General features: G+C 38.4%; 1 protein-coding gene and 1 long non-coding RNA gene across 17 annotated transcripts in view; one reads left to right on the top strand and one right to left on the bottom strand.

Moving 5' to 3' along the window:
- NIN (ninein) overlaps positions 1 to 22036 on the top strand; it is a 98388-nt gene that overhangs the window by 71661 nt on the left and 4691 nt on the right. For 3 of the 16 annotated variants that reach the window (XM_077909251.1, XM_077909248.1, XM_077909252.1), the window contains 9 exons: positions 1541 to 1654; positions 4340 to 4462; positions 5517 to 5630; positions 6593 to 6739; positions 8310 to 8501; positions 9799 to 9948; positions 11902 to 12006; positions 16937 to 17137; positions 20667 to 20780. In XM_077909251.1, coding sequence (XP_077765377.1) covers positions 1541 to 1654; positions 4340 to 4462; positions 5517 to 5630; positions 6593 to 6739; positions 8310 to 8501; positions 9799 to 9948; positions 11902 to 12006; positions 16937 to 17137; positions 20667 to 20780 — 1260 coding nt within the window. Of the gene's footprint in view, positions 1 to 1540; positions 1655 to 4339; positions 4463 to 5516; positions 5631 to 6592; positions 6740 to 8309; positions 8502 to 9798; positions 9949 to 11901; positions 12007 to 15383; positions 15445 to 16936; positions 17138 to 18865; positions 19407 to 20666; positions 20781 to 21656; positions 21748 to 22036 lie in introns of those variants that run through there. The other 13 variants (XR_013386194.1, XR_013386193.1, XM_077909262.1 and 10 more) reach the window with 11 other exon arrangements.
- LOC144320568 (uncharacterized) overlaps positions 11506 to 22036 on the bottom strand; it is a 43606-nt gene continuing 33075 nt past the window's right edge. The window contains exon 3 of the long non-coding RNA XR_013386195.1: positions 11506 to 11964. This is a non-coding gene — a long non-coding RNA (uncharacterized LOC144320568). The remainder of the gene's footprint in view (positions 11965 to 22036) is intronic.

Below are 22036 nucleotides of genomic sequence, written 5' to 3'. Positions count from 1 at the left end.
ACAATGGGGAAGAAAATAATTAAGTAATTTGGAAATTATCATCTGACTTCATACTGTAGATAAAGATAGAAAGATGTGTACACAAATGCTGTAATAATCTAGTCAGTAAATGTGTTTGTCATGGGGGAGAAATTAGTAATTCCGAAACTGTGTATGTTAGAATTGAATAAATAACTAGGTGGATTATAGGTAACAGAACTGAGTCTCTCACTGTTGGAGAAGGAAGCTCCAAGTAAGAAAATGGGGAAATTAAAATGAACCCTATGGTGTTAGGCTGGAATTTGAGGCATTAGTATAAACTCACATTTCTTAATATGTGTACAGCTTGAGACAAAGCTTTAGGTATTTGAATATAGATAGAGTGCCCAGATCTTGGGGTCTAAACACCATTCTTCTATAGAAGAAATCAGGGCTCCTTGGAAAATGATTGATTCCAGGGCAGGAGCAGGGAAAATGCAGGATGTGCCTGGAACACCTCATGGTATCAGAAAGAAAAAAGTGTTTAAAAAAAGAGGGCATATTAAAAGGACACAGAGCCCCACCTGAAGGAGCTTCTAATGGTTTGGTTAACAGCTGGAATGGTTTGATCAACAAAATAAGTAATTCTAGTATAGCATAAAATAAATATAAATTTGTATGGGTACATCCTGATATTAAAAGTTAAATAAATGAGGGAGAAATAACAGTTCTTTTTTTTTTTTTTTAAATTTATTTTTGTTTATTTATGATAGTCATACAGAGAGAGAGAGAGAGAGGCAGAGACACAGGCAGAGGGAGAAGCAGGCTCCATGCACCGGGAGCCCGACGTGGGATTCGATCCCGGGTCTCCAGGATCGCGCCCTGGGCCAAAGGCAGGCGCCAAACCGCTGCGCCACCCAGGGATCCCAATAACAGTTCTTCTTCACGGCAAAATTCCAGTTAATAAATGTAGAAAGAAAGAAGGAAATAGAAAGTCATCATTAGGCAAACACGAGAGTTAATAACTGTTATAGGCAAAAATCCACTGAAGTAAACCAACAGGAGTTTCAAGAGAAACACGATCTTTGTTGTCTCAAGCTATCTCCCCCGAGAGAAGGTAGCTTTGCAGTGGACAAACCTGCAAAACCTACGTGAGAAATCACGTTCATACCGTTTAGGTGCACGATCTTTCAAAAGATAGTTTTGACTGAGGATAATGTTCATAAAAGAAAGGAAAAAAAGAAAAGATGAAATCAGAGAGGGAGACAAACCATAAGAGACTCTTAATCAGGAAACGAACTGGGGATGGCAGGAGGGGAGGGAGTTAGGGGAGTAACTGAGTGATGGGCATTAAGAAGGGCACATGATGTGGTGAGCACTGGCTGTTAAGACTGAGAATCACTGACCTCTACCTTGGAAACCAATAATACATTATATGTTAATTAATTAAATTTAAATTTAAAAAAAGTGTGTCCCTGAATTTGGGCTAGGGTTTCCTGACCTCTGCCTTTTGCGAACCTAGTAAATTTCCCCAAGCTACAGGAAGATGTCCCTTACTTGACTTTCTAATTTTTCCTCTTAGTCCTCAGCTTTAGTGTCTTCTCTGGAGGCAGAGCTCTCTGAAGTTAAAATACAGACTCATATGGTGGAACAGGAAAACCTCCTCCTCAAAGATGAACTGGAGAAAATGAAACAAGTAAGACTGTGCTGCTTGGAGTGGGTGGCAGCGGGGAAACTCCTAGAACAATATGGCACCTGATGGTCTGGTTTTCTAGCCACCAAATATCTTTTCTATAGAGTCCTGTCAACCTGCTTAGTAAAACTGAGGGTTTGCAGAATGAGCCCACTTATAAGAAAGGGCTCCTAGTGCTAATTCTCTGAATGCTGTTCTAGTTGTGTAACTTACATATGTTGTAGACTGGAATTCTGTTACTAGAAATCAATCACAACCACTTCAATTTAGAAATTTGTTGTTCTGCTCTCTTCTGGCCAGGTGATAAAGCAATATAAGTTTATCTAAAAGAGAGTGACTCTCTTGTTCGTAACTTTAGTAACTATTCATCTAGATTTGTGAGACATAGGTGAAGCTCGTCCCTCTTTCCCTTTATTCTTATAGAAAGTTTGAGGCATCTCTCCTGGGCAAAAGAGTAAATTCTAGAACATTATCAGGGATGCAGTCTCACTTAGCAATTTGGCTTTAAGAAACCTATTTCAAAGTTTGAAACAAAGACTTGATTTTAAATATAAGAGGGTTCACCTTAAAGCTATATCCTGAATGTTGTCCTTTTTTAAATTCTTTATTCTGAACAAACTTTGAGCACTCCTGATTTATAAATCAGGATTCTGCTTTTTTAATTTGCTTCACCATAGATTTACTTTGATACTATGACATCCTTAGATTATAAAATTCTCTCACTTGTGTCTGTTCAGCTTATGAGCATAATGGCATCCTCTGAATGCTGAAATATTGAGTCTCTGCCACGGAATTTTATGTTGGTGTTGATCTGTTGACTCCTATGAGTCTTGATTTCCTAATAGGATTGTAATACTTCCAGGGAATTTGTATCTCTCCTAATACCTAGTTTGGTAACTGATAAGGAGCTTTATAAGAACCCTTTCAAGTCAGGTGCTGCTATGCAAGGTTCATTTGTTCCGCCATAACAGAAGCTGTCTGCCATGATAAACATTCCAGAAATTAAAAGGGCCTTTCTATAGTGCACAAGTATTCTAAAACTGTTATGACCAAGTTCATCCTTGTTACCATGGGCATACTTATCTCCTTTACCTTTTGAAAATCTGTTGTTCAGTCTTTAAGATGTTAATGATGGGCTCCAAATCCATAGCATGGGAAATGCGTGTTTTGTGACTTCACTAAGCTAAAGATCAGAAGAAATGGAGTGGATCGGGGAGTAAAATAGCATGAGGAGGACATCATTCAGCACATTTTTATTGTATATTTTTTACAGAGGCGTTGGTATAAATAGTGAAGTGGAAAAATGATGAGCCCTTTCTGCCTTTGGTAGAAGTTGTTTCGTGGCACCTGGACTCTCTTGGATCACAACAGTAGGACAGTTTCCAGCCCATTGTTGCTGCTGTACAGCTTGGGCCTAGGAAGTATGTGCCACTCTGTAGGACCTAATACAAGTAAAAGTATTTTGTGAATGAGAAATTCTCTGTTGCACAGAAAAGAAATACAAGTAGCATCAGCAGAACTCTCGTGCCAGTCTGTACACTCAAAACAGTACCAAGTTTTATGAGGGTCTGGGGGCGAGAAAGCAAGGTAGCTAGCAAAGGAGACCGGTCCTTTCATAAACCAATGCCTAGCTACTTTAAAATACATTTTCCTATGTCCTTCTGACTTTAGATTTGTAAGGTATGCTGGATTTGTTGTCAGTTGAAGACAAGATTCCACCCTTAAAGTCTATTTTGTCATTCCTAAAGCTAAATGTGTAAGAACTTACAGTGTGAAGTAAAATGATGGCCATAAAATCATCATGAATAATAAAGAATTGAAAATGTGAAAGCCAGGTGAAACAGAGGGAAATTTAAAATGTATGAACTCTGGGAAAGAAGTATAAGAAATCATCAGTCTCTTTAAGGCAGTATTTGTGGAGAGATGCGAATTACTCCTCCACCCAGGGACATTTAGCCATGTCTAGGGCCATATTTGGTTTTCACAACTGGTGTGTGGGGAGAGGAGTGCTACAGGCATCTGATAGGTAAAACCAGAGAGGCTGCTAACCATCCTCCAGTGCACAGCACAGCCCCCAAAACAAAGAATTATCTGACCAAAAGCATCAATCCTAGTAAGGCTGATACTGAAACAGAAAAGGAACGGTCTGGTTTGTCTTGACTCCAGTACAGAGGAGGAAGCCAGTGTGTCCACCATTAACATTTTACTAAGCAAGGCAGTTTTGGCCTCTTCCAAAGGGAAAATGCTCATTGTTTTAGCTTTAAAACTTGCCCTTTGATGCGCTGTACTTGGTTCACTGATTCTATAGTCTAGACTGAGACTTCTGAAAAAGATTTTTTTTCTAGTTAAAAAAGTGTGAGGAAAATGTATTGTGCTATAGACATACACACGTTATACTGGTAACAGAATGGCAGTATTTTACCCTGAAGGTAAAAACGGAAAGCCAGGACCACTATGTAATGGTGTCTATCTGTGTGAATCTATTTGGGCAGATATTTTGGCAGTCATTAGAGATTGGAGAGAATCTAGCAGGGAACATTTTGTTAAATTTAATTCCCTAGAGTTTATATGTCCCCTGAAATATCCATGCAGATAGGGAAATAGCAGCAGCCACGAAAATGCCCTGTTTATAAATACCTCTTTATAAGTACAGCCATGAGATATGATGGGATTGTTTATCTCTTACAGCTGCACAGATGTCCTGATCTCACTGACTTCCAGCAAAAACTTTCTAGTGTTCTAAGCTACAATGAAAAACTGCTGAAAGAAAAGGAAGCTCTGAGTGAAGAATTAAAAAGCTGTGTGGATAAGGTAGTAAACATAAGACTTTTTACCACTATTGTACAGTATATACCATAATGAGCATTTCTCTGGACAGTGGCACATGGGCCTCTTACTTCACCCTAATTGTTCCAAGGTCTCCGAGAGCAGCAGTTCGGCTGCCCTTATGTGACCTCAGAATTCCTGAGGTCATGATTTTGATAGGAGTCTACATTGGTTAATAATTATTATATATATAGTTTATCTTATTTTAATATATAACCATGCTACTTAATATGTATTATTGAAATGTCTGTGTATTTGTTTGTTATTTATTTATTATTTTGAGCACAAGTAGAGGCGGGGGACGGAGGGAGAGGGGGCCAGAGAGAATCTTAAACAGGCTCCATGCCCAACCTGGGGCTCAGTCTCACGACCCTGAGATCAGGACCTTAGCCGAAATCAAGAGTCAGACCCTTAACCGACTGAGCCACCCAGATGCTCCTTAATGTATGTTATTTAAATATATCACTATTAACATATGATAGAAATATTGTTGCATTTAATAATCTGAGATCTATTACACTGACACTTTTTTTCTATTGTATTTTCCCTAGCAAACCCCAAAAATACTGCTTTTGTCCCACCTGCCCTAATAGGCATTCCATATTTTCCTATTATGGTACACTCTCGAGACTGGAGGGGGAGGTATGGGGAGGGGAGAGGGAAAAAGAGAATCCTAAGCAGGCTCTGTGCCCAGCCCAGAGCCCAACGTGGGGCTCAATCTCATAACCCTGAGCTGAAATCAAGAGTCAGATATCCAACTGGCTGAGCCTCCCAGGGGCTCCTTGAAAATTCTAATTGCCTTCCAACCATTTCTCACCCACAATGAGGCAGGGAGAGAGAAAAATGGAAATTGCCCCCCAAAAAGGAGACTCTTCAAAGTTAAAGTTAGAAAGGGAATCAGGAAAACACCTTTCTTTCACCTTGCCCTGCTCCACCATGTAAATAGATGGTGCTTGATCTTCTCAGCATATGCAGAAGTATATAAATTGAGGCTAGATGCAAATATGCCCTTGTTACCTCTTTTCTTTTCCTGGAACAGTTGGCAAAATCAAGTCTTTTAGAGCACAGAATAGCTACTATGAAGCAAGAACAGAAGTCTTGGGAACACCAGAGTGAAACTTTAAAGTCCCAACTAGTGGCTTCACAGGAAAAGGTATGTGGACAATTCTTGTTTCATCTGCGCAGTTAATATTCTCTTACATATTCCAACAGAGCTCCCCATAGAAAGAATATTCTAGGTGGACTTGGCCCAGGAAGGCTCAGAATGATTCAACTTGACTCATATCTGTCACATGCTATAGTGTGATGAAATAATTTGAACACTTCCCTCAAAGCTCATTATTATAATTATGAGATTATCTGATCATAAGGTGTAGAAATGACTGCTTGTTTCTCATTAAGAAAAAGGATTTCTTTTTTAAAAGATTTTACTATTAGAGAGAGGGAGAGAGATCATGAGCGGGGGTAGGGGAGGGCAGTGGGAGAAGCAGATTACCCACTGAGCGGGGAACCCAATGCAGGACTGGATCCCAGAATCCTGGGATCATGACCTGAGCTGAAGGCAGACCTTAAACGACTGAGCCACCCAGGCACCCCTAGAAAAAGGATTTCTAAGGCAGATTCATGCCCTGTTAAAGATCTCTATCAACATTGCTTTTACAAATTTAAATTATTTTTAATTAAAATAGATATTAGATGTTAGCATGGAGTAGGGTTCTAACAACTATGGATTTTGATTTTCAACTAAGAGGTCCTTTGCTAACCAACGCCACTGGCTAAAACACAATTTCTACGAGATTCAGTAAGGCCATCTTTTGTCTTGCCAGTTGGTTCTCATTGGTTCTATAAGATACCACTTGGTAATATACCAGATGACTATATCAGCAATACCTTGTTATAGAACACAGTTCATCATTGACCTAAATATAACATCCTGGGATTATAATACAGTATAATATCTGGGATTTCCACTAAGCTACTGAAAAGAGCTGTATATAGTAAATAGAAACAGAAGGGACTTTGGAATTCTCTTGTCCTAGCTCATTTGTTTCTGGGCATGCTTTGGTAAGACCACGAGGATCTGTATCACAGTGCAAGATTGTTCTTATGATGCAGGTCCAGAATTTAGAAGACACCCTGCAGAATGTAAACTTGCAAATGTCGCTGATTAAATCTGACCTTCGAGTTACTCAGCAGGAAAAGGAGGCTTTAAAACAAGAAGTGGTGTCTTTATATAAGCAACTTCAGAATGCTGATGACAAGGTAATTTCTTTTTTATTGAGGTATAATTTTATACAGTAAGGTGCACAGATTTTAAGACTATAACTTAAGTTTTATAGATGCATACATGTATTGACATAAATATAGAGTTGACCCTTGAACAATGTAGGAGTTAGGATCCCCAGCTCCCTGTGCAGTCAGAAATCCACATATAATTTCTGACTCCCCCAAAACTTAAGTATAATAGCTAAGGCTAGTGTTGACTGGAAGCCTTACCAATAATATAAACAGTCAACACATATTCTGTGTATTACATATGTTGTATACTGTATTCTTACAATAAAGCTAGAGAAAAGAAAATATAAAATACATTTATGGTACTGTATTTATCAAGAAATCTGTAAAAAAAAAAAAAGAAATCTGTGTGCAAGTGGACGCATGCAATTCAAACCTGTGCTGTTCAAAGGCCAGTATGTATATTTTACATACCTATCAGTGTATGTGCATGTGTTTATATTTGCGTAAACACCTCCTAGTTCAAAATATAGAACATTTCCAGCACCCAGCAGTCTCTCTGGTCCCCCCTCCAGTTGATAACCACAAGGGAACCGCTTCTCTACCCTCTGCCACCATAGGTTAGGAATGCCTGTTTCTGAACTTCATATAAATGGAACTGTAGTGACAAGGTTATTTTTTTGTATTGTGTAAGACAGAAGACCATGCTGAGTTATTTTATAGTAACAAAGCATATATTTCGATGTTGTATAAAGTCTGTTGTCTCATTTTAATATTTCACAATTCTGCTTCATCTATGTGTATATAAATGAAATGGAATTACAGATGTCAGCCTTGTGGAGATATTAAGATTTTGTCCTACCATAAAAGTAGGGCAGTTATTTTAATCCAGTTATTTTATATCTTGGTGATATATATATATATATATATATATATATGTAATATATAATATTTTTTAAGTGGGCTCCACACCCAATGTGGGGCTTGAACTCATGACCAAGAGTCTAAGAGTCAGCATGTTCTTACCAACTGAGCCAGCCAGGTGCCTTCTTTTTATTTTATTTTTTTTTTAAGGAAAATAGTTGTTTCCATTTTTAACTTCTGGGCTGACATTTTTCTCAAAATGAGATTGTAACTTTTCTTTTTCATGTTTTGGCTTTAAAAGCAAAAGCCTTACCTACTTGTTCCCTTTTTTAAAGCAGTTTCCAGGACCCCCTAAAAAATCACTTTGGTAGCTAAAAGCATGTTCTGGAGTTCAGACCTCAATTACATGGACAGTTTGTGCTTAGGATTCTAAGAAAGGATCTGATTGCAAATGTGAAAAGAGTTTAGCTTGTGAAAGCTTTCAAGTTAGCCGTGGAGTTTGAAGTTCTCTTTGTGTCCTCTGTTTAACCAAAAGAATGGTTCTCTGGGGCCAAAGTATTAACTCCATAAGTAAGAAGCAATTTTTAAGGCCACCGCACTCTATGCACTTGGGTTCTCTATAGAATTGGGACTTGCCCTACAGTTCTCTTTGCTGTTAAACTTGATGGGGCTCATCATTGAATAAATATACTCAAAACAGAAATCAGCTTGTTTTCAAGGCTTAACTCTTCAGTTTACTCTTAAGAACTGGGCCCCAGAAATAGTCAGCCATCCATCAGGATTCCATAACCAGCAGCAAAGGCTGACTTGGGACAAGATGGATCATCTGGTAAAGGAGGAACAACAGCTGCTTTGGCAAGAGAATGAGAAACTCCATACCGTGGTACGGAACACCAAAGCAGAGCTCACGCACTCCCGGGAGAAGGTGACTTAAAAAGCCACACATGGTGGCAAATGTTTGACAGTACTTAGTTTGATATGAAAATGAATGTTTGATATGATTGAAATGCTTCTAAGGTGTGGGTTTGAGTATTCTGCTATGACAGACTTGCTTTAAGAATACATAATTAGGGAAGCCCGGATGGCTGGGCGGTTTAGCGCTGCCTTTGGCCCGGGGTGTGATCCTGGAGACCCGGGATCGGGTCCCACATTGGGCTCCCTGCGTGGGGCCTGCTTCTCCCTCTGCCTGTGTCTCTGCCTTTCTCTTTCTCTCTCTCTCTGTCTCTCATGAATAAATAAATGAATAATCTTTTTAAAATAAGAATACATAATTTATCATTTACTTGCAAATAATTTTATCCTGGTACATTTAGACAATATTTTTCATTTTGTATAATCAGTTCTATATTAAAATCAGTGATTTTAACCCTCCTCTCCAAAATAGCCTCATGGAAATTATGTTAATCATATATCCTTCATTCAAATAGATTAACCGCCAAGACTGGTAGTACAAAAATAGCAAAATTAGACTCACAACTTGTTGGGCTAGCTCTTCATAAGAGAAAAGGTACCCCTTTTTAAAGACTCTGCGTTTCAAGGTTAGAATGGTCTCTAAGGATGACTTTTTCCAGCCACTAAACTGATGTTTATATTCTTTACTTCTACTAAGTAGCTGACCAACTGTGTTTAACCTATGCTTAAACATCTCTTTGAAGGAAGAGCTCTCCGAAGAGCCATAGAGAGTCATTTAGAACATACTCTGTGCCAGAAACTCTGCTCTCAGTTGAACAATGTTGAACGAGATAGACATGGTCGCTGCCCTCATGGAACTTGGTTGAGATCAGTGCATTGTTTCAGATGTGAACAGTCCCAATACAAAGTTGATGGGACCTCATTGACTCAGTTGATCACCTCATTGACTCAAGTTATGTTCATGTCAGAGAGAAAGTGCCTGGGACTACATCTGTTTTCTGGACAGTCACACTATTGACTTCTAGCAGTTTGGTAGATCCAGAGGCCCCCTTTTCTTTGTCTGATCCTTACAGTGTTGGATTTTTAGACACAACCAGAGTAAAAATAGATTTACCTAGAAGGATCATTTCTTCCAGAATTGGCAGACTTGACTGAAAAAAAAAAAAAAAAGAAGTTTTTAATACAACAAAACCCAAGTGCTGAAAAAAAAAAAACTTTGCTTATGGTCATTGTGTTGTGTTGTGTTGTGTTTTGTTTTCTTGCCAGATGATTATATTAATATTTCTTCCTCTCACATATGTTCTTATTAGGTCCGTCAGTTGGAATCCAGCCTTATTCCTCCCAAGCATCAGAAACATCTAAACCCATCAGCTACTATGAAGCCCACAGAGCAAGAGAAGTTGAGCTTAAAGAGAGAGTGTGAACAGTTTCCAAAGGAACAGCCTCCTACTAATAGGAAGGTGAGTTTTGAGAGTTTATTCCATGTATCTATGTCCTTACTATGATGTGTCCCTGAGCATAGGCGTAGGTTTCTTTCCCTGCATGCTTCCAAGGAAATGATTACAGAGTTATATTTTGGTTCTTCTATATATCTGTACCTTTGTAATCTTCTCAAATAGGGTTATAGTTCTTTTTGATTGAGTGATGGTTGAAAAGGAGCAGTTAACTTTAAGCGTACATAATGAAGATGGTTAATCATCTTCAGGAGTATTAAAGCCCTTTTAAATTAGTAGAATATATTTTTTAATATATATATCCTGAATATTAGAAACATTTTAACATGATCTGTATTCGTTACATGTTGCTGTATAACAAATTAAGACAACAAACATTGGTTGTCTCACAGTTTCTGTAGGTGGGGAATTCAGATGCAGCTCAGCTGAGTGGTTCTGGCTAAGGGTCTCATGAGGCTGCAGTCCACATACCAGCTGGGACTTCATTTATCTGAAGGCTTCACTGGAACTAGAGGATTCACCTCCAAGTCCAGTCATGTAACCGTGAGGAGGAGGCTTCTGTTCCTTGCTGGCTGACTACCAGAGGCCTCAGCTCCTCACTGCTTGGGCCTTTTCCCAGGACAGGGCAGGGAGTGATAGGAGAGAAAGAAATAGAGATCCCAAAAGATCATGACAAAAGCTGTAATGCTTTTTATAAGGTAATCCTGGAAGTGCCACACCCATCATTTCTGCTCTATTCTATTGGTCACACAGACTAACCCTCACACAGGAAACTACACAGAGGTATGAACACCAAGAAGTGGAGATCTTTAGGGACCATGCTGGAGACTGGACCAAGTTCAGTTCGCTTTCTGTACTTTGTTCCATGAAGTAGGAGTTCTAAGACCAATGTTACCCTGGGTGTTCTTGTTGTTACTTGTTTTTCTTTCTTAGTTCTTCTAAACTAAAACTCAAGAGTTTTCACCGTTACCCTCCTCTTCTGAAGATTATGGTTTGTATAAAAATCTGGGAAGAATGACGAATGATCATTCCCTTCTGTTATAAAAATTGTATGAAAGTTTTAGGTTTGTGAACCTTTCCATGACCATAGGCAATAAGAAGACTGGTTTGTGCTCTAAAGCTGAAATACTATATGATTTTAGGTTCATTCAGGTAAAGTTTTCAGAAAGACAAAGGGTTTCATCCACCTGCTAAGGGAAAAGTCTAATGATGGGTTTTAACCCGAAAAGTTTATGCTTCTCTTTAACAATTCTTACTCCTCTCCTCAGCTCTTTTTGATAGAAACCAAAATCAGCATTCTAGAAGTGTGGCTATATTTTCTACTTAGCAATATTGTAAATTCCAGGGTCATGTAGGTCATTAGATTCTTCCTATAATAGAGATTTCCAAAAATCTCATAAAAATCTTCTAATTTCATCTTTATAAATGAGAATGGAGTTCTAAACTCATGTTTTATGTACTCTCAGTGTTAAACCTTAAATTTTTCCCCAAGGCCCACTTTTTTCCCATGTTTTTTCCCACTGCGGATTCAGAATAGAAGATCATGAAATCGATTTAGTGAAGCACCAGCCTTTTTTATTCATAAAAAATGCTAGAAAATAACAGTGTACATGGCTCATGGTAAGGATAAATATTTTGTGGAAGTTTTCTTTCAGGGATGCGTACTTACTGGTTATGCATATATATGTAAATATGGGCATGGGCTTATGTCCTGGATGTATAATGGCACTGATGTTTGAAAGCCAGGTGCCTTATTGAATCTGTTCTCTATAAGCAGTGGTGATTAAAAACCATACTACTTAAATGTAATCCGTGCACTGAATTATATTATTTTCCTTCAATGAGTGAACTCCACTTTCTTCCAAGGGTTAAGATTTCTGCCTAGCATCAATTTGTCAAAATAAAGTAGAGCAACTCAAGGGCTTCCTTTTTTAATCGGGAATTTTTTTTGTTCTTCAGCAGGTCAGTCAGATGAATTCCCTTGAAAGAGAATTAGAAACGATTCATTTGGAAAATGAAGGCCTGAAAAAGAAACAAGTAAAACTGGATGAGCAGCTAATGGAGGTAAGTTTTTAAGTAAATGGCCTTAGCTATGAAGAATATTTTAATCCCTGAATGCACCATTTGTTGGGAGAGACTAGCATAACATTGAATTCCTATTATGAAGAAAAGTGAAAAGGTATGCTGCCAAGCTGAATTCTTTGGTGTGTCTTACCAAGTTTGATAGACGTTTTTGCTTATTGCACAGTCACAGGAATTCATATGGCCTGACAGAGGAAAGGGTAACGTTGACTATCCTAAAATGCAGGAACCTGTACTGGAACAAATTCAGGAGGCAGGGATTCTCGCTGATATTAGCCAAGAGGCCCAGAGCTCCCCCGCCCCCTGCTGTGGTTTTATCTGTTTCCTGATCTACCTTCTATATTGTAGTGCTTTACAGGTGGATTGCTAACAACCTCTTTAGCTGGGGAACCCATGCAGGGAATTTGGGAGCATTAGCATTTAGAGGTTTAATCTTCAAGCGCTGCCATCTTTCCTTACTACATTTGTAACTCAGTACTGCCTTGAGGGAGGTACATCTGTTAAACATAAAAATGGGGTAGTAGGGCAGCCTGGGTGGCTCAGTGATTTAGCGCCGCCTTCAGCCCAGGGTGTGATCCTGGAGACCTGGGATGGAGTCCCACATCGGGCTCCCCACATGGAGCCTGCTTCTTCCTCTGCTGTGTCTCTGCCTCTCTCTCTCTCTCATGAATAAATGAGATAAAATAAATAAAATAAAAAATAAACAAATCTTAAGTTTTATAAATCTTAAAAAAATAAATAAATCTTAAAATCTTAAAAAAAGATAAAATAAATAAAATCTTTAAAAAAAAATGGGGTTGTAAAACCTGTTAGCTTAGACACGAGTTTCCAGGCTTCTAGATTTCTTCATGAATACTAAATACTGGTATAGGATATAAAACAACTTATGTACAAATCCTCCTTAATAAGTAAAAGTTTCCAGAGATATTTTGCTTTGAGTGAATGAAAATGTTATCTAAAGAACTGTAAAATTTATTTAAGGTAGAGAGGCATGGGTAGAAAATGTCTTTCTGTACTTTCAAAGGATATAAATATTTTAAAGCTGAATTATAGGATGACAGAGATTTAAATATTTTCTTTTATGGAGCTGGACACATGCAAAGGTGACTTTAAAAAGATGGTTTTCAAGTGTGAAATATGGGCAAATATGTTACACTGACATTTAAATGACCACTGAGGTTTCTGCCAATTTTATGTTCTCTGATTTATCCACTAATAAGGAGATTAAACTATAAATAGTAAAATCCAAACCATTTTTTCTTTCTCTGACAGCGTATAATAAATGTGTTCCAAAGCTTGAGCTGCAGGCTGTGTTTAGATGTAGACATGTTTTCTGATGAAATAATTATATATTGTGATAAGATAGCTGAAGCTAAGCTCCACATGTCTAGTACCAAACTGAAAAGTAACAGGGTATACTTAGTCACTGGTAGATCTTCTCCAAATGTTCTGCCAACAGGCCAGTTCTCCTACCTGCTCTAGCGGGCCTCAGAAACCCCTGTCTCTTCCTGACCCCACCTTACAAGATTAGCCATCACAAGCAATTTCCCTTCATTATTTTCTCTTTGATCTAGTAGTAAATTTTTGCTAATGGGTGAGGTAAATCTAATGTTCTGAATGAACTGAATAACTGAAGAAAAAGCATGAATTTTCCATTGGAACACTGAAAAGAACATCTCATACGCTATTCTAATGAAAACCATGTAGTTTCCCTATTTAAAGTATATAATTCAGGGCCTTGGGTGGCTCAGCAGTTGAGCATCTGCCTTTGGCTCTGGTCATGATCCCAGAATCCTGGGATCAAGTTCCACATCAGGCTCCCTGTGGGGAGCCTGCTTCCCCCTCTACCTGTGTGTCTACCTCTCTCTGTGTCACTCATGAATAAATTTTTAAAAAATCTTTAAAAAATAGGGATCCCTGGGTGGCACAGCGGTTTGGCGCCTGCCTTTGGCCCGGGGCACGATCCTGGAGACCCGGGATCGAATCCCACGTCGGGCTCCCGGTGCATGGAGCCTGCTTTTCCCTCTGCCTGTGTCTCTGCCTCTCTCTCTCTCTGTGACTATCATAAGTAAATAAAAATTAAAAAAAAAAATTTTTTTAAACAAACAAAAAAAATCTTTTAAAAATAATAAAGTATATAATTCAATGACTTTTGGTATATTCATTTTTTAAATGGCGGTAAATCATAACAAGGTGTGCCATTTTAAAATTTAGTGGCATTAACTACATTCACATTGTTCTTCTACCATTACCACTACTTCCCAAACATTTGCATCACCCCAAAAACTCTAACCATTAAGCAATAACTTCCCCATCCCACCAGCCCTACAAATTGGATTTTTATTTATGTTCTGATATCTATATATTAGGCCACTTTGGGGTACATTACAGTGGTTTTCACACCATTTTTTTGTGCTCACCTCCCCTGAGGGACAGGTACGTTCTTCTCACTGGGTGAGTGGCTAGGTGCAGGCAGGGAGATGTTCCTACATCAGAATCTTTGGGATCAGGGATTTTAAGAAAAGCTTTCGAGATGATTCTAATCTTATGTATGTACTCTCTTGGGGGAAGAATTTCTCCTCATCCTTCTATGCCAATTTAAAAGTCACCGATCCTATGGGTCCCTGGCTGGCTCAGTCATTGGAGTGTGCTACTCTTGATCTCAGAGTTGTGAGTTCAAGCCCGTAGGCTCAAGTGTAAAGATTACTTAAAAATAAAATACTAAAAAAAAAACAAAACAAAAAAAAAGTCACTGAGCTAATACAGTACATATCCACACCCTAAGGCAATTAAATTCTTCTATTTCATAGTCTAATGAAAAAGACCACTCCAGGGCTTTTCCCACTACAGGAGGCAATGTCCTATGAACAATTCATTTTGGACATTCAAGAAAAGAGTTACAGTCTGTATCAGCAATTTTCAAGTCTGCAGTGTACTTTCCATAGCCAACAGTTCCAACACTTGAACAACAAAATTGCCTTTTGGAGATGTAGAATATATACTATAAAACAAAAGTCTTCAGCATCAGATCCATCCATACTGGAATCTTCTAAATAACTATATTGGGCTGGGTAGAGGTAAGGTGGTGAGTTCACAAACTAATAACCAAATCACAGTAGGTGAGGCAGCAGTTGCAGGATTAGAACTACAAGACATTTTAATACCTGTAAAATTGATACACAGAGAAATGTAAATGTTGGTCTTTGTAAGTTCTTACTGACTGTAGCACACATATTCAGGTATATAATATACCCGGTTTTTAACTGTTCTCTTTTTATAACTCATACTTTTCTTCCTCTCTTTATGACTCCTGTAATTTTCTTTTGTTTTTGTTTTGTCTGTGGCTAACCTGTACCTAGAACTCTGTGGTTGGAAGTAGCAGAGAAGGGTGCAGTTCTCTGCCTGAGATAGTGTGTGAAGGTATAACATTTGCTTTCAATGAATCTCATAGCATGGAGATATCTCATCAGAGTCCTTGTTCATGTATCATTTCCACTCACTGTAACAGTTAATAAATACTTAAGAGCCAGTATTCACTTTCATTTTGCTTTTAACTATGGAATAGGTCTCCATTTACATTTATTCAGGGTTTTCCTTAGTATTTAAAAACGTAGATGAAGAAAATCATCCTGCTGATATAAAATCATGGGATCATCATTCTCCCTATTTTTTATTCCTGAAAATGGTGGGTTTCTAAATCTACAACTCGAAAATTTCAAAATGGATTGTAACCTCCCACCTCAGAAATTTAGATTTAAGGAAATGGATAGTGGCTCTGAAGCTTCATGACAGCGTTTAATTATAATTGTGTCTTAGAGGGCCTTTTTCCCTTCCCACAAGCCTAGAGGTGCTTCCTCTTGAATCTGGTACTTGGTCATGTTCATTGCATGCCTTCTGTTGAGTCCTCTGTCTGCTGAATGTGTCGACAAATGTGGAGTGGCATGCTTCACTGGCCAAATGCAGTGCCTTCTCCTCTTCCTCTTTCCTCTCTCCAACTTTGGCATGTGATACGCATATCATTTCCTCATTGTCATGAACAAATACTTCTATTCCATGTACTTCAGTTCCCTGGGGTTCTAGGATATCACCCTGTGTCCCAGGATTTCTTATCTTCTAGTGCTGTTGAAGAGTTTAACATTGTTAAACTAAACTAGGTTACAATAATTTCAGATATGAGATTCTTTGAAAAATTTGCTATCCTGGAAAATATGTAGTCCTTGAACATTTGCTTTTAAGAAGCTTTATGAATGGTAAGTAATGTGGCAAAACCCTAACACATAACCACTTTCTCCCCTTTGCCTACTCCAACCCTGTCTGTGTTTTTGTTTAAAGAGGCATAATTGGGGCACCTGGGCACCTGGGTGGCTCCATCAATTAAGCATCTGCCTTCGACTCAGGTCATGATCCTGGGGTCCTAGGATTGAGCCCCACCTCAGGCTCCTTGTTTTCAGCAGAGAGTCTGCTGCTCCCTGTCCCTCTGCTGCATCCCCTGCTTGTGCTCGCTCATTCTTTCTGGGTCAAATAAATAAATAAAATCTTAAAAAATAAAGAGGCATAATGGAACGTTCTAGTGTAAGGAGACAATGAAGAAGAATTCAGACACATGTATATTGTCTACTCATACCCTTATAGTCCCTAAAGAGTGAAGAAGTATAATTTTTTTAAGTCTAAAACCTTAAAAACCTTTAAGAAGGCCTGCTTTTTCATTAATTATATTATCTCCTAAGGAAAGTGACTCTTCCCAGTTATTTACTTCTTACTCAAGTCATGTACAGTCCTGTTTTCAAGTAATCAGTGGGTCTGAGAAGTCATTCATTAATTCATCAGCTTCATTCACTGTGCTTGACACTTTTAAGAGTCGCTCTGTGCTGGAAAGCACCTCAGCTGACCAGGGCTTCGCCTCTGCCTCCAGATGCAGCACCTGAGGTCCACTGCGATGCTTAGCCCGTCCCCTCACGCTTGGGATCTCCAGCTGCGCCAGCAGCAAGCCTGTCCCACGGTGCCCAGGGAGCAGTTTCTGCAGCTTCAACAACAGCTGCTGCAGGCAGAGAGGATAAACCAGTGCCTGCAGGAGGAACTTGAAAACAGGACCTCCGAAACCAACACCCCGCAGGTATGAGGCTCTTTTTTCCCTAACGGTTAACTCAGGTCACCTAATTTTACCTGTTTATTGGAAAGTTGTACCAGTTCAAAGGTAGGGATAAAGACTCTAAATCTCTGTCAGAGAGCTCCACCTTAGCTGTATTACCCGTCTGCGGAACTGCAGTGTTATTTGGGGGTTTTGCTTTTGTTTCTCTGTAGTGATGCACTCGAGCTCTCAGCTTGTAAGCTGGGTAATGAAGCGTTCGGGGCCTCCTTTGCACATTCATCATTGAAGAAGTATCAGGATCACTTGAGCATAGTGTACAACTGACCTAAGATCTTTTGACTTAACATTTGTCCGATGCCAAAAATATTACAGAATTCAAGTGCAACTCTAGGACAGGCATTATTAACAAAGCAACCTGGGTTTTCCTGTACTAGAGGGGCACAACTTGCTGAGTTCCATAGAATTCACAACGGGGCCTTTAAACAACTAATAGGGTGTGCAGTCATTGCCATTAGGTGATGTATTTCATATAACCTAGTTTTTAAAAATGATCAAGTTTGAAAACCTCTCTTTAAGAAAGTAAACATCTTTTCCCCTTTCCTTTGAATTAGTATTATCCTCGCTCACCACAGACACAATCTGATATAACCTGGGTTTTCAAATAGTTCTCTTAAGTGCTTCGTTCATAGTCAAGCTTTTTCAGAAGTCTCTTAACCATTTTTGCTTGCCCAATTTGTTTATTCAACTAGGAATAAAATATACAAACTAAGTTTTTTTTTTTTTTTTCCCTAAATTCTTTCTGGTTTGGATGCTTTTCTTCTGTTGTTTCTCAGTTGACTTTTAATAAGGACTTTCCCTACCTCCTTTTCTGTAAATGTCTCAAAGTGGCTTTGCGAAGTCAGATTAGCACTCTAATGATACATTGGAGCAGTTCTGTCTTCCTCTTCTAGTAGTACATATCTATGCTTTGTCATGACATGCTTCTGTCACCTGTTCTTTCAAACAAAACCTTAAAATTATTTTTGTCTTTTGTGCTTTAAGAATTCACGTTTTTGGAAGCTTCCTCTATTTACCTCAGTTTCCAAACAGTAAAATTGTGCTTACTGGGGTGTTGAACAGATGCTTCAACGATTTATTACAGAACTGAGTCATAAAACTTTGACCTCAGTCTTTAACAGACATTTGAAACCAAATGATTAGGCCAAGGTTTTATCCATTGTTTTCTCATACACACAGTTTTCTTTTCTTTTCTTTTCTTTTCTTTTCTTTTCTTTTCTTTTCTTTTCTTTTCTTTTCTTTTCTTTTCTTTTTTTACACACAGTTTTCAAAGCCTGTGCTTCCACCCCACCCACCAATTTTAAAAATAATATCCTTTTATTCCAATTACTTCAGGATTAGATAGACAAACGGTTTAGATTTTGTGCTAATAAAAATAAAAAATAAAATTATCCAGCCAGGTGGCAGAGTAGACTACTTACTGCTCTAACTAGACTGCCACTGTTGTGAGAGTCTCCTAGTTCTGGTAACTGACTTGACGCTAATTTTAAGATGACAGACTATTAGAATCTGCACGTTACTTCTGTGTGTGGAGTGATGTGATTTCTTCTGCCTTTGTGTTGCTTTGCTTGCGTATGTAGTGTTAATGTGTGTGCTTTTAAAAACTGTTTGCATTATCAATGTGTGAATTTAGACTCCTCCCAAAACATAATCTTGACATCAGGGTGAAGTGTACCACTTGCCTTCTTTCTCTAGGCCTTGCTACCGGAGCCGCGAGCAGTGCATGCAGATTCCTACAGAAGGATTGGGCACCTGTGAAAACTGGGCTGCTATTGATGACATTTCTAACCATGGCAGATACTCAAATGCACACACCCACACACCCACACACAAACACAGAGACATAAGCTGGAAACTGTTTTGGAATCAAGTGCTCTTTTAAATTATTATTATTATTAATTATTACTATTATTAAGCCTTCACAGTATTATGTCTCTTATTTATTAATGTAGAAATGACAGATTTTGTGAATCAAATTCACGAATTTCAGCTTGTTTTGAATTATTTTATTTATACCATTTAAAGAGTGTGGACTTGAGATTCTTGAAAGGATGTATTCTATATATTTTCTCATTCCATATGCTGTAACTATTTTTAACAAGAGATACTACTTTTATATATGGAATTTGAAGAAAATTCGGGTTATTTATACTGTTTTGTAAAAGATGTATAATGCTTTTTTGACAGGAAAAAGGAAAATTTTGACAAAACAATAAAATAAATTTTAAATATATGACTGCCTCTGTTTTTCCTCTTTCCTCTTTTGCTACATTCCATGTTCTTCAAATTATGTTATGGGTTTTTTGTTTTGCTTTGTTTTGTTTATTTCAGGCAAGTAGAAATCAGACACTTCTATTTATGTTTGAACTTTAAAAAGCTATTATATCTTTTAAAATATAGTATTTTTTTAAAGCTAGATGTTCTCAAGGCCTGATTTCTTGAAGTTTACTTTCTGTGTTAGATTTTTACCTACTACAGTTTTTGTCTTCAAATTAGTCACATAGTTTAGTTGTTTATATTTGAACAAATGCTGTTACTTTATCCAAACAAATGTTGGCTTTCAATCCATGTTTAGTCATTCTGCATGCTTTTAGAAGGAGTTATACCATCAGCCATTAACACCTGAGTTTTGCTTAAACATTTGAAGAACCTTATAAATCTGAAAGGTGGACATTTTAATGGCCTGCCAGAAGGGGCAGTTCGTTGTGTTCTAAATCTCCCTCTGGGTCTTTTGGCTCTCCAAACCCCACAGAAGTCCTTAATCTATTGCTGTTGTGTGAGGAGGGGAAGAGCAGCCAGGCCTCTTCTTCTGCCCTACTGTTTTATCTAGGAGTTGTGTGTGGGGAGAGGATTCTTAATTTTAAATCCATTATGATAAACCCATCCTCCAATCCAGATGTTTGCTCCACACTGACAAGTCAGATTGGGAAACAGATGACTCGAGGCACTGGCAGGAAGAGGCTGATTGTTATGAAGAAAGGAACACTAATACCCTCACAGTCATCAGCCATTTCACATGGGAGCAATGGACATGCAGATTACAAGCTGACTGGAAAGGTTAAGTGATCCTGAATAAACTCAGTTGTGTTTGGTTCTTGAGAGACTCCACAATATTACAAAAGCCCAAATCATAGATGGAAGGTTGCTAACCATATTTTAATTTTCTCTGGATACCTGTTTTACTAAAAGTGCACACAGGTACTAAATTATGGGTTTTAAGAATTTTGCTTTATCTCAGGGGAAGATGGTAACACAGGTAAGATTTTTTTTTTTTAATCTTTGACTCTTTCTCTGATAGGGCTTCTTTTCTAAGGTGTAACTCATGCGGTGTTTAGAACCCCCATTTCACCAGAAATCTACCCTTCCAGTTACAAAGGCAAACGTTGACTGCCCTTTCTCTTAGGCACCTTGTAAGGAAAAAAGAAATTACTAGCATTTTCTTTTCAGTGTGGCATGAATTCCAAATGATAATACACTTCTTTTTTCTTCCCTTCAGGGAAACCAGGAACAACTAGTGACTGTCATGGAAGAACGAATGATGGAAGTTGAACAGAAGTTGAAACTGGTGAAGAGGCTTCTTCAGGAGAAAGTGAATCAGCTCAAAGAACAAGTGAGCCTCCCAGGTCACCTCTGCCCACCCACCTCATACTCCACTCTTAGTGCCAGTTTTCCATTCCCTTGTTGCCATTAGCTCGGTCACTCTTGTCAAATAAAGGCAAATTCTACTATGAATGTACAGCAGAATTTAGGATTCACTGTCCCCCTACCACTTCAAAAGGATGGATTCTGGATGCTGTGTTATTTTTCCAAAGCTCTTTTAAGGCAGGTTTGTCTGCAATTTAAAGAACATACATTTGCTAACAGAGACCCACACAGACCCAACGCATTAATTCCTAACAAAGGTCAGTAGCTTAGATGTAATTTTTTGTAGATTTTTTTTTTATTTGCCCAAGACAGGAAAATTTTCTGTTTATTTAAGTAGAATGTTATGTTGGTAAAAAATTGGAGGATCATAAATGGAACTTTAGCTTTCTTGTCTACAACAGCTATGACACCCTCAAAAAGCACCTTATGGCTATAACCATACCCCAAAAGGCTGTGCTCTGAATTAAAATAGGGACCCTGAATTCCAGGACCACTAACCTGGACTGATCCTTCTCACCTGCTGGTGGCAGGGGTGGCCCATGTTTAGAAAGCACTTGTGTGACCACTGATGACATGCAAAAAAAAAGGGACCACTTTATAGGAATGTCTTCTAATGCTTTAGAAACTAAGATTAAGAACTGAGGGGTCAGGGCAGAAATTATCCAACCCGATTTTCTAGATACATAAAACTGAAGAAGAATAACCTCATGAGAAGGTCTTAATGCAGAGGGAGAGAGAACTTTCCTTTGTTCAATGTTTTAATCACAAAATGGAAAGAAAGGAAAGTCTTAGACAATAAGCATTGATTCAATCCTTTAATCACTCCTTTTTCAAACCATAGCTACTATGTGCCAAGTCCTGTTCTGAGCACTAGGGATACAACAGAGAAGAACACAAAATCCAGCCCATGGGGAATGCAGTTCACTTACAAGGTATCGAATATTCGGCAAGGGGGTAGTTTCAAAAATAAAGAAAATGGAGTCCACTTCGGCAGAGGGGGACATAGAGAAGAAATACTTCCTCCAACTCAGGGCTTTAAAGCAAGCTTCCTGAAGGCCTCTTAAACCAAGTACTGATGCTGAGTAAGATTTGAACAAGTGAAGAAATGTGAGGAGGATACTCTAGGCTATGGGAACATCACGTGGTTATGACAACATATGAGGTGTGGACATCAACAAACGTTTTGGCCTTAATAGTTCATACTGGCCTCAGAGAAGCAGA

This window comes from Canis aureus, chromosome 9, assembly GCF_053574225.1.
Source record: "Canis aureus isolate CA01 chromosome 9, VMU_Caureus_v.1.0, whole genome shotgun sequence".
Classification (NCBI taxonomy): domain Eukaryota; kingdom Metazoa; phylum Chordata; class Mammalia; order Carnivora; family Canidae; genus Canis; species Canis aureus.
The sequence above is the reverse complement of the archived record's forward strand: the minus strand, read 5'-3'. Positions and strand labels throughout refer to the sequence as shown.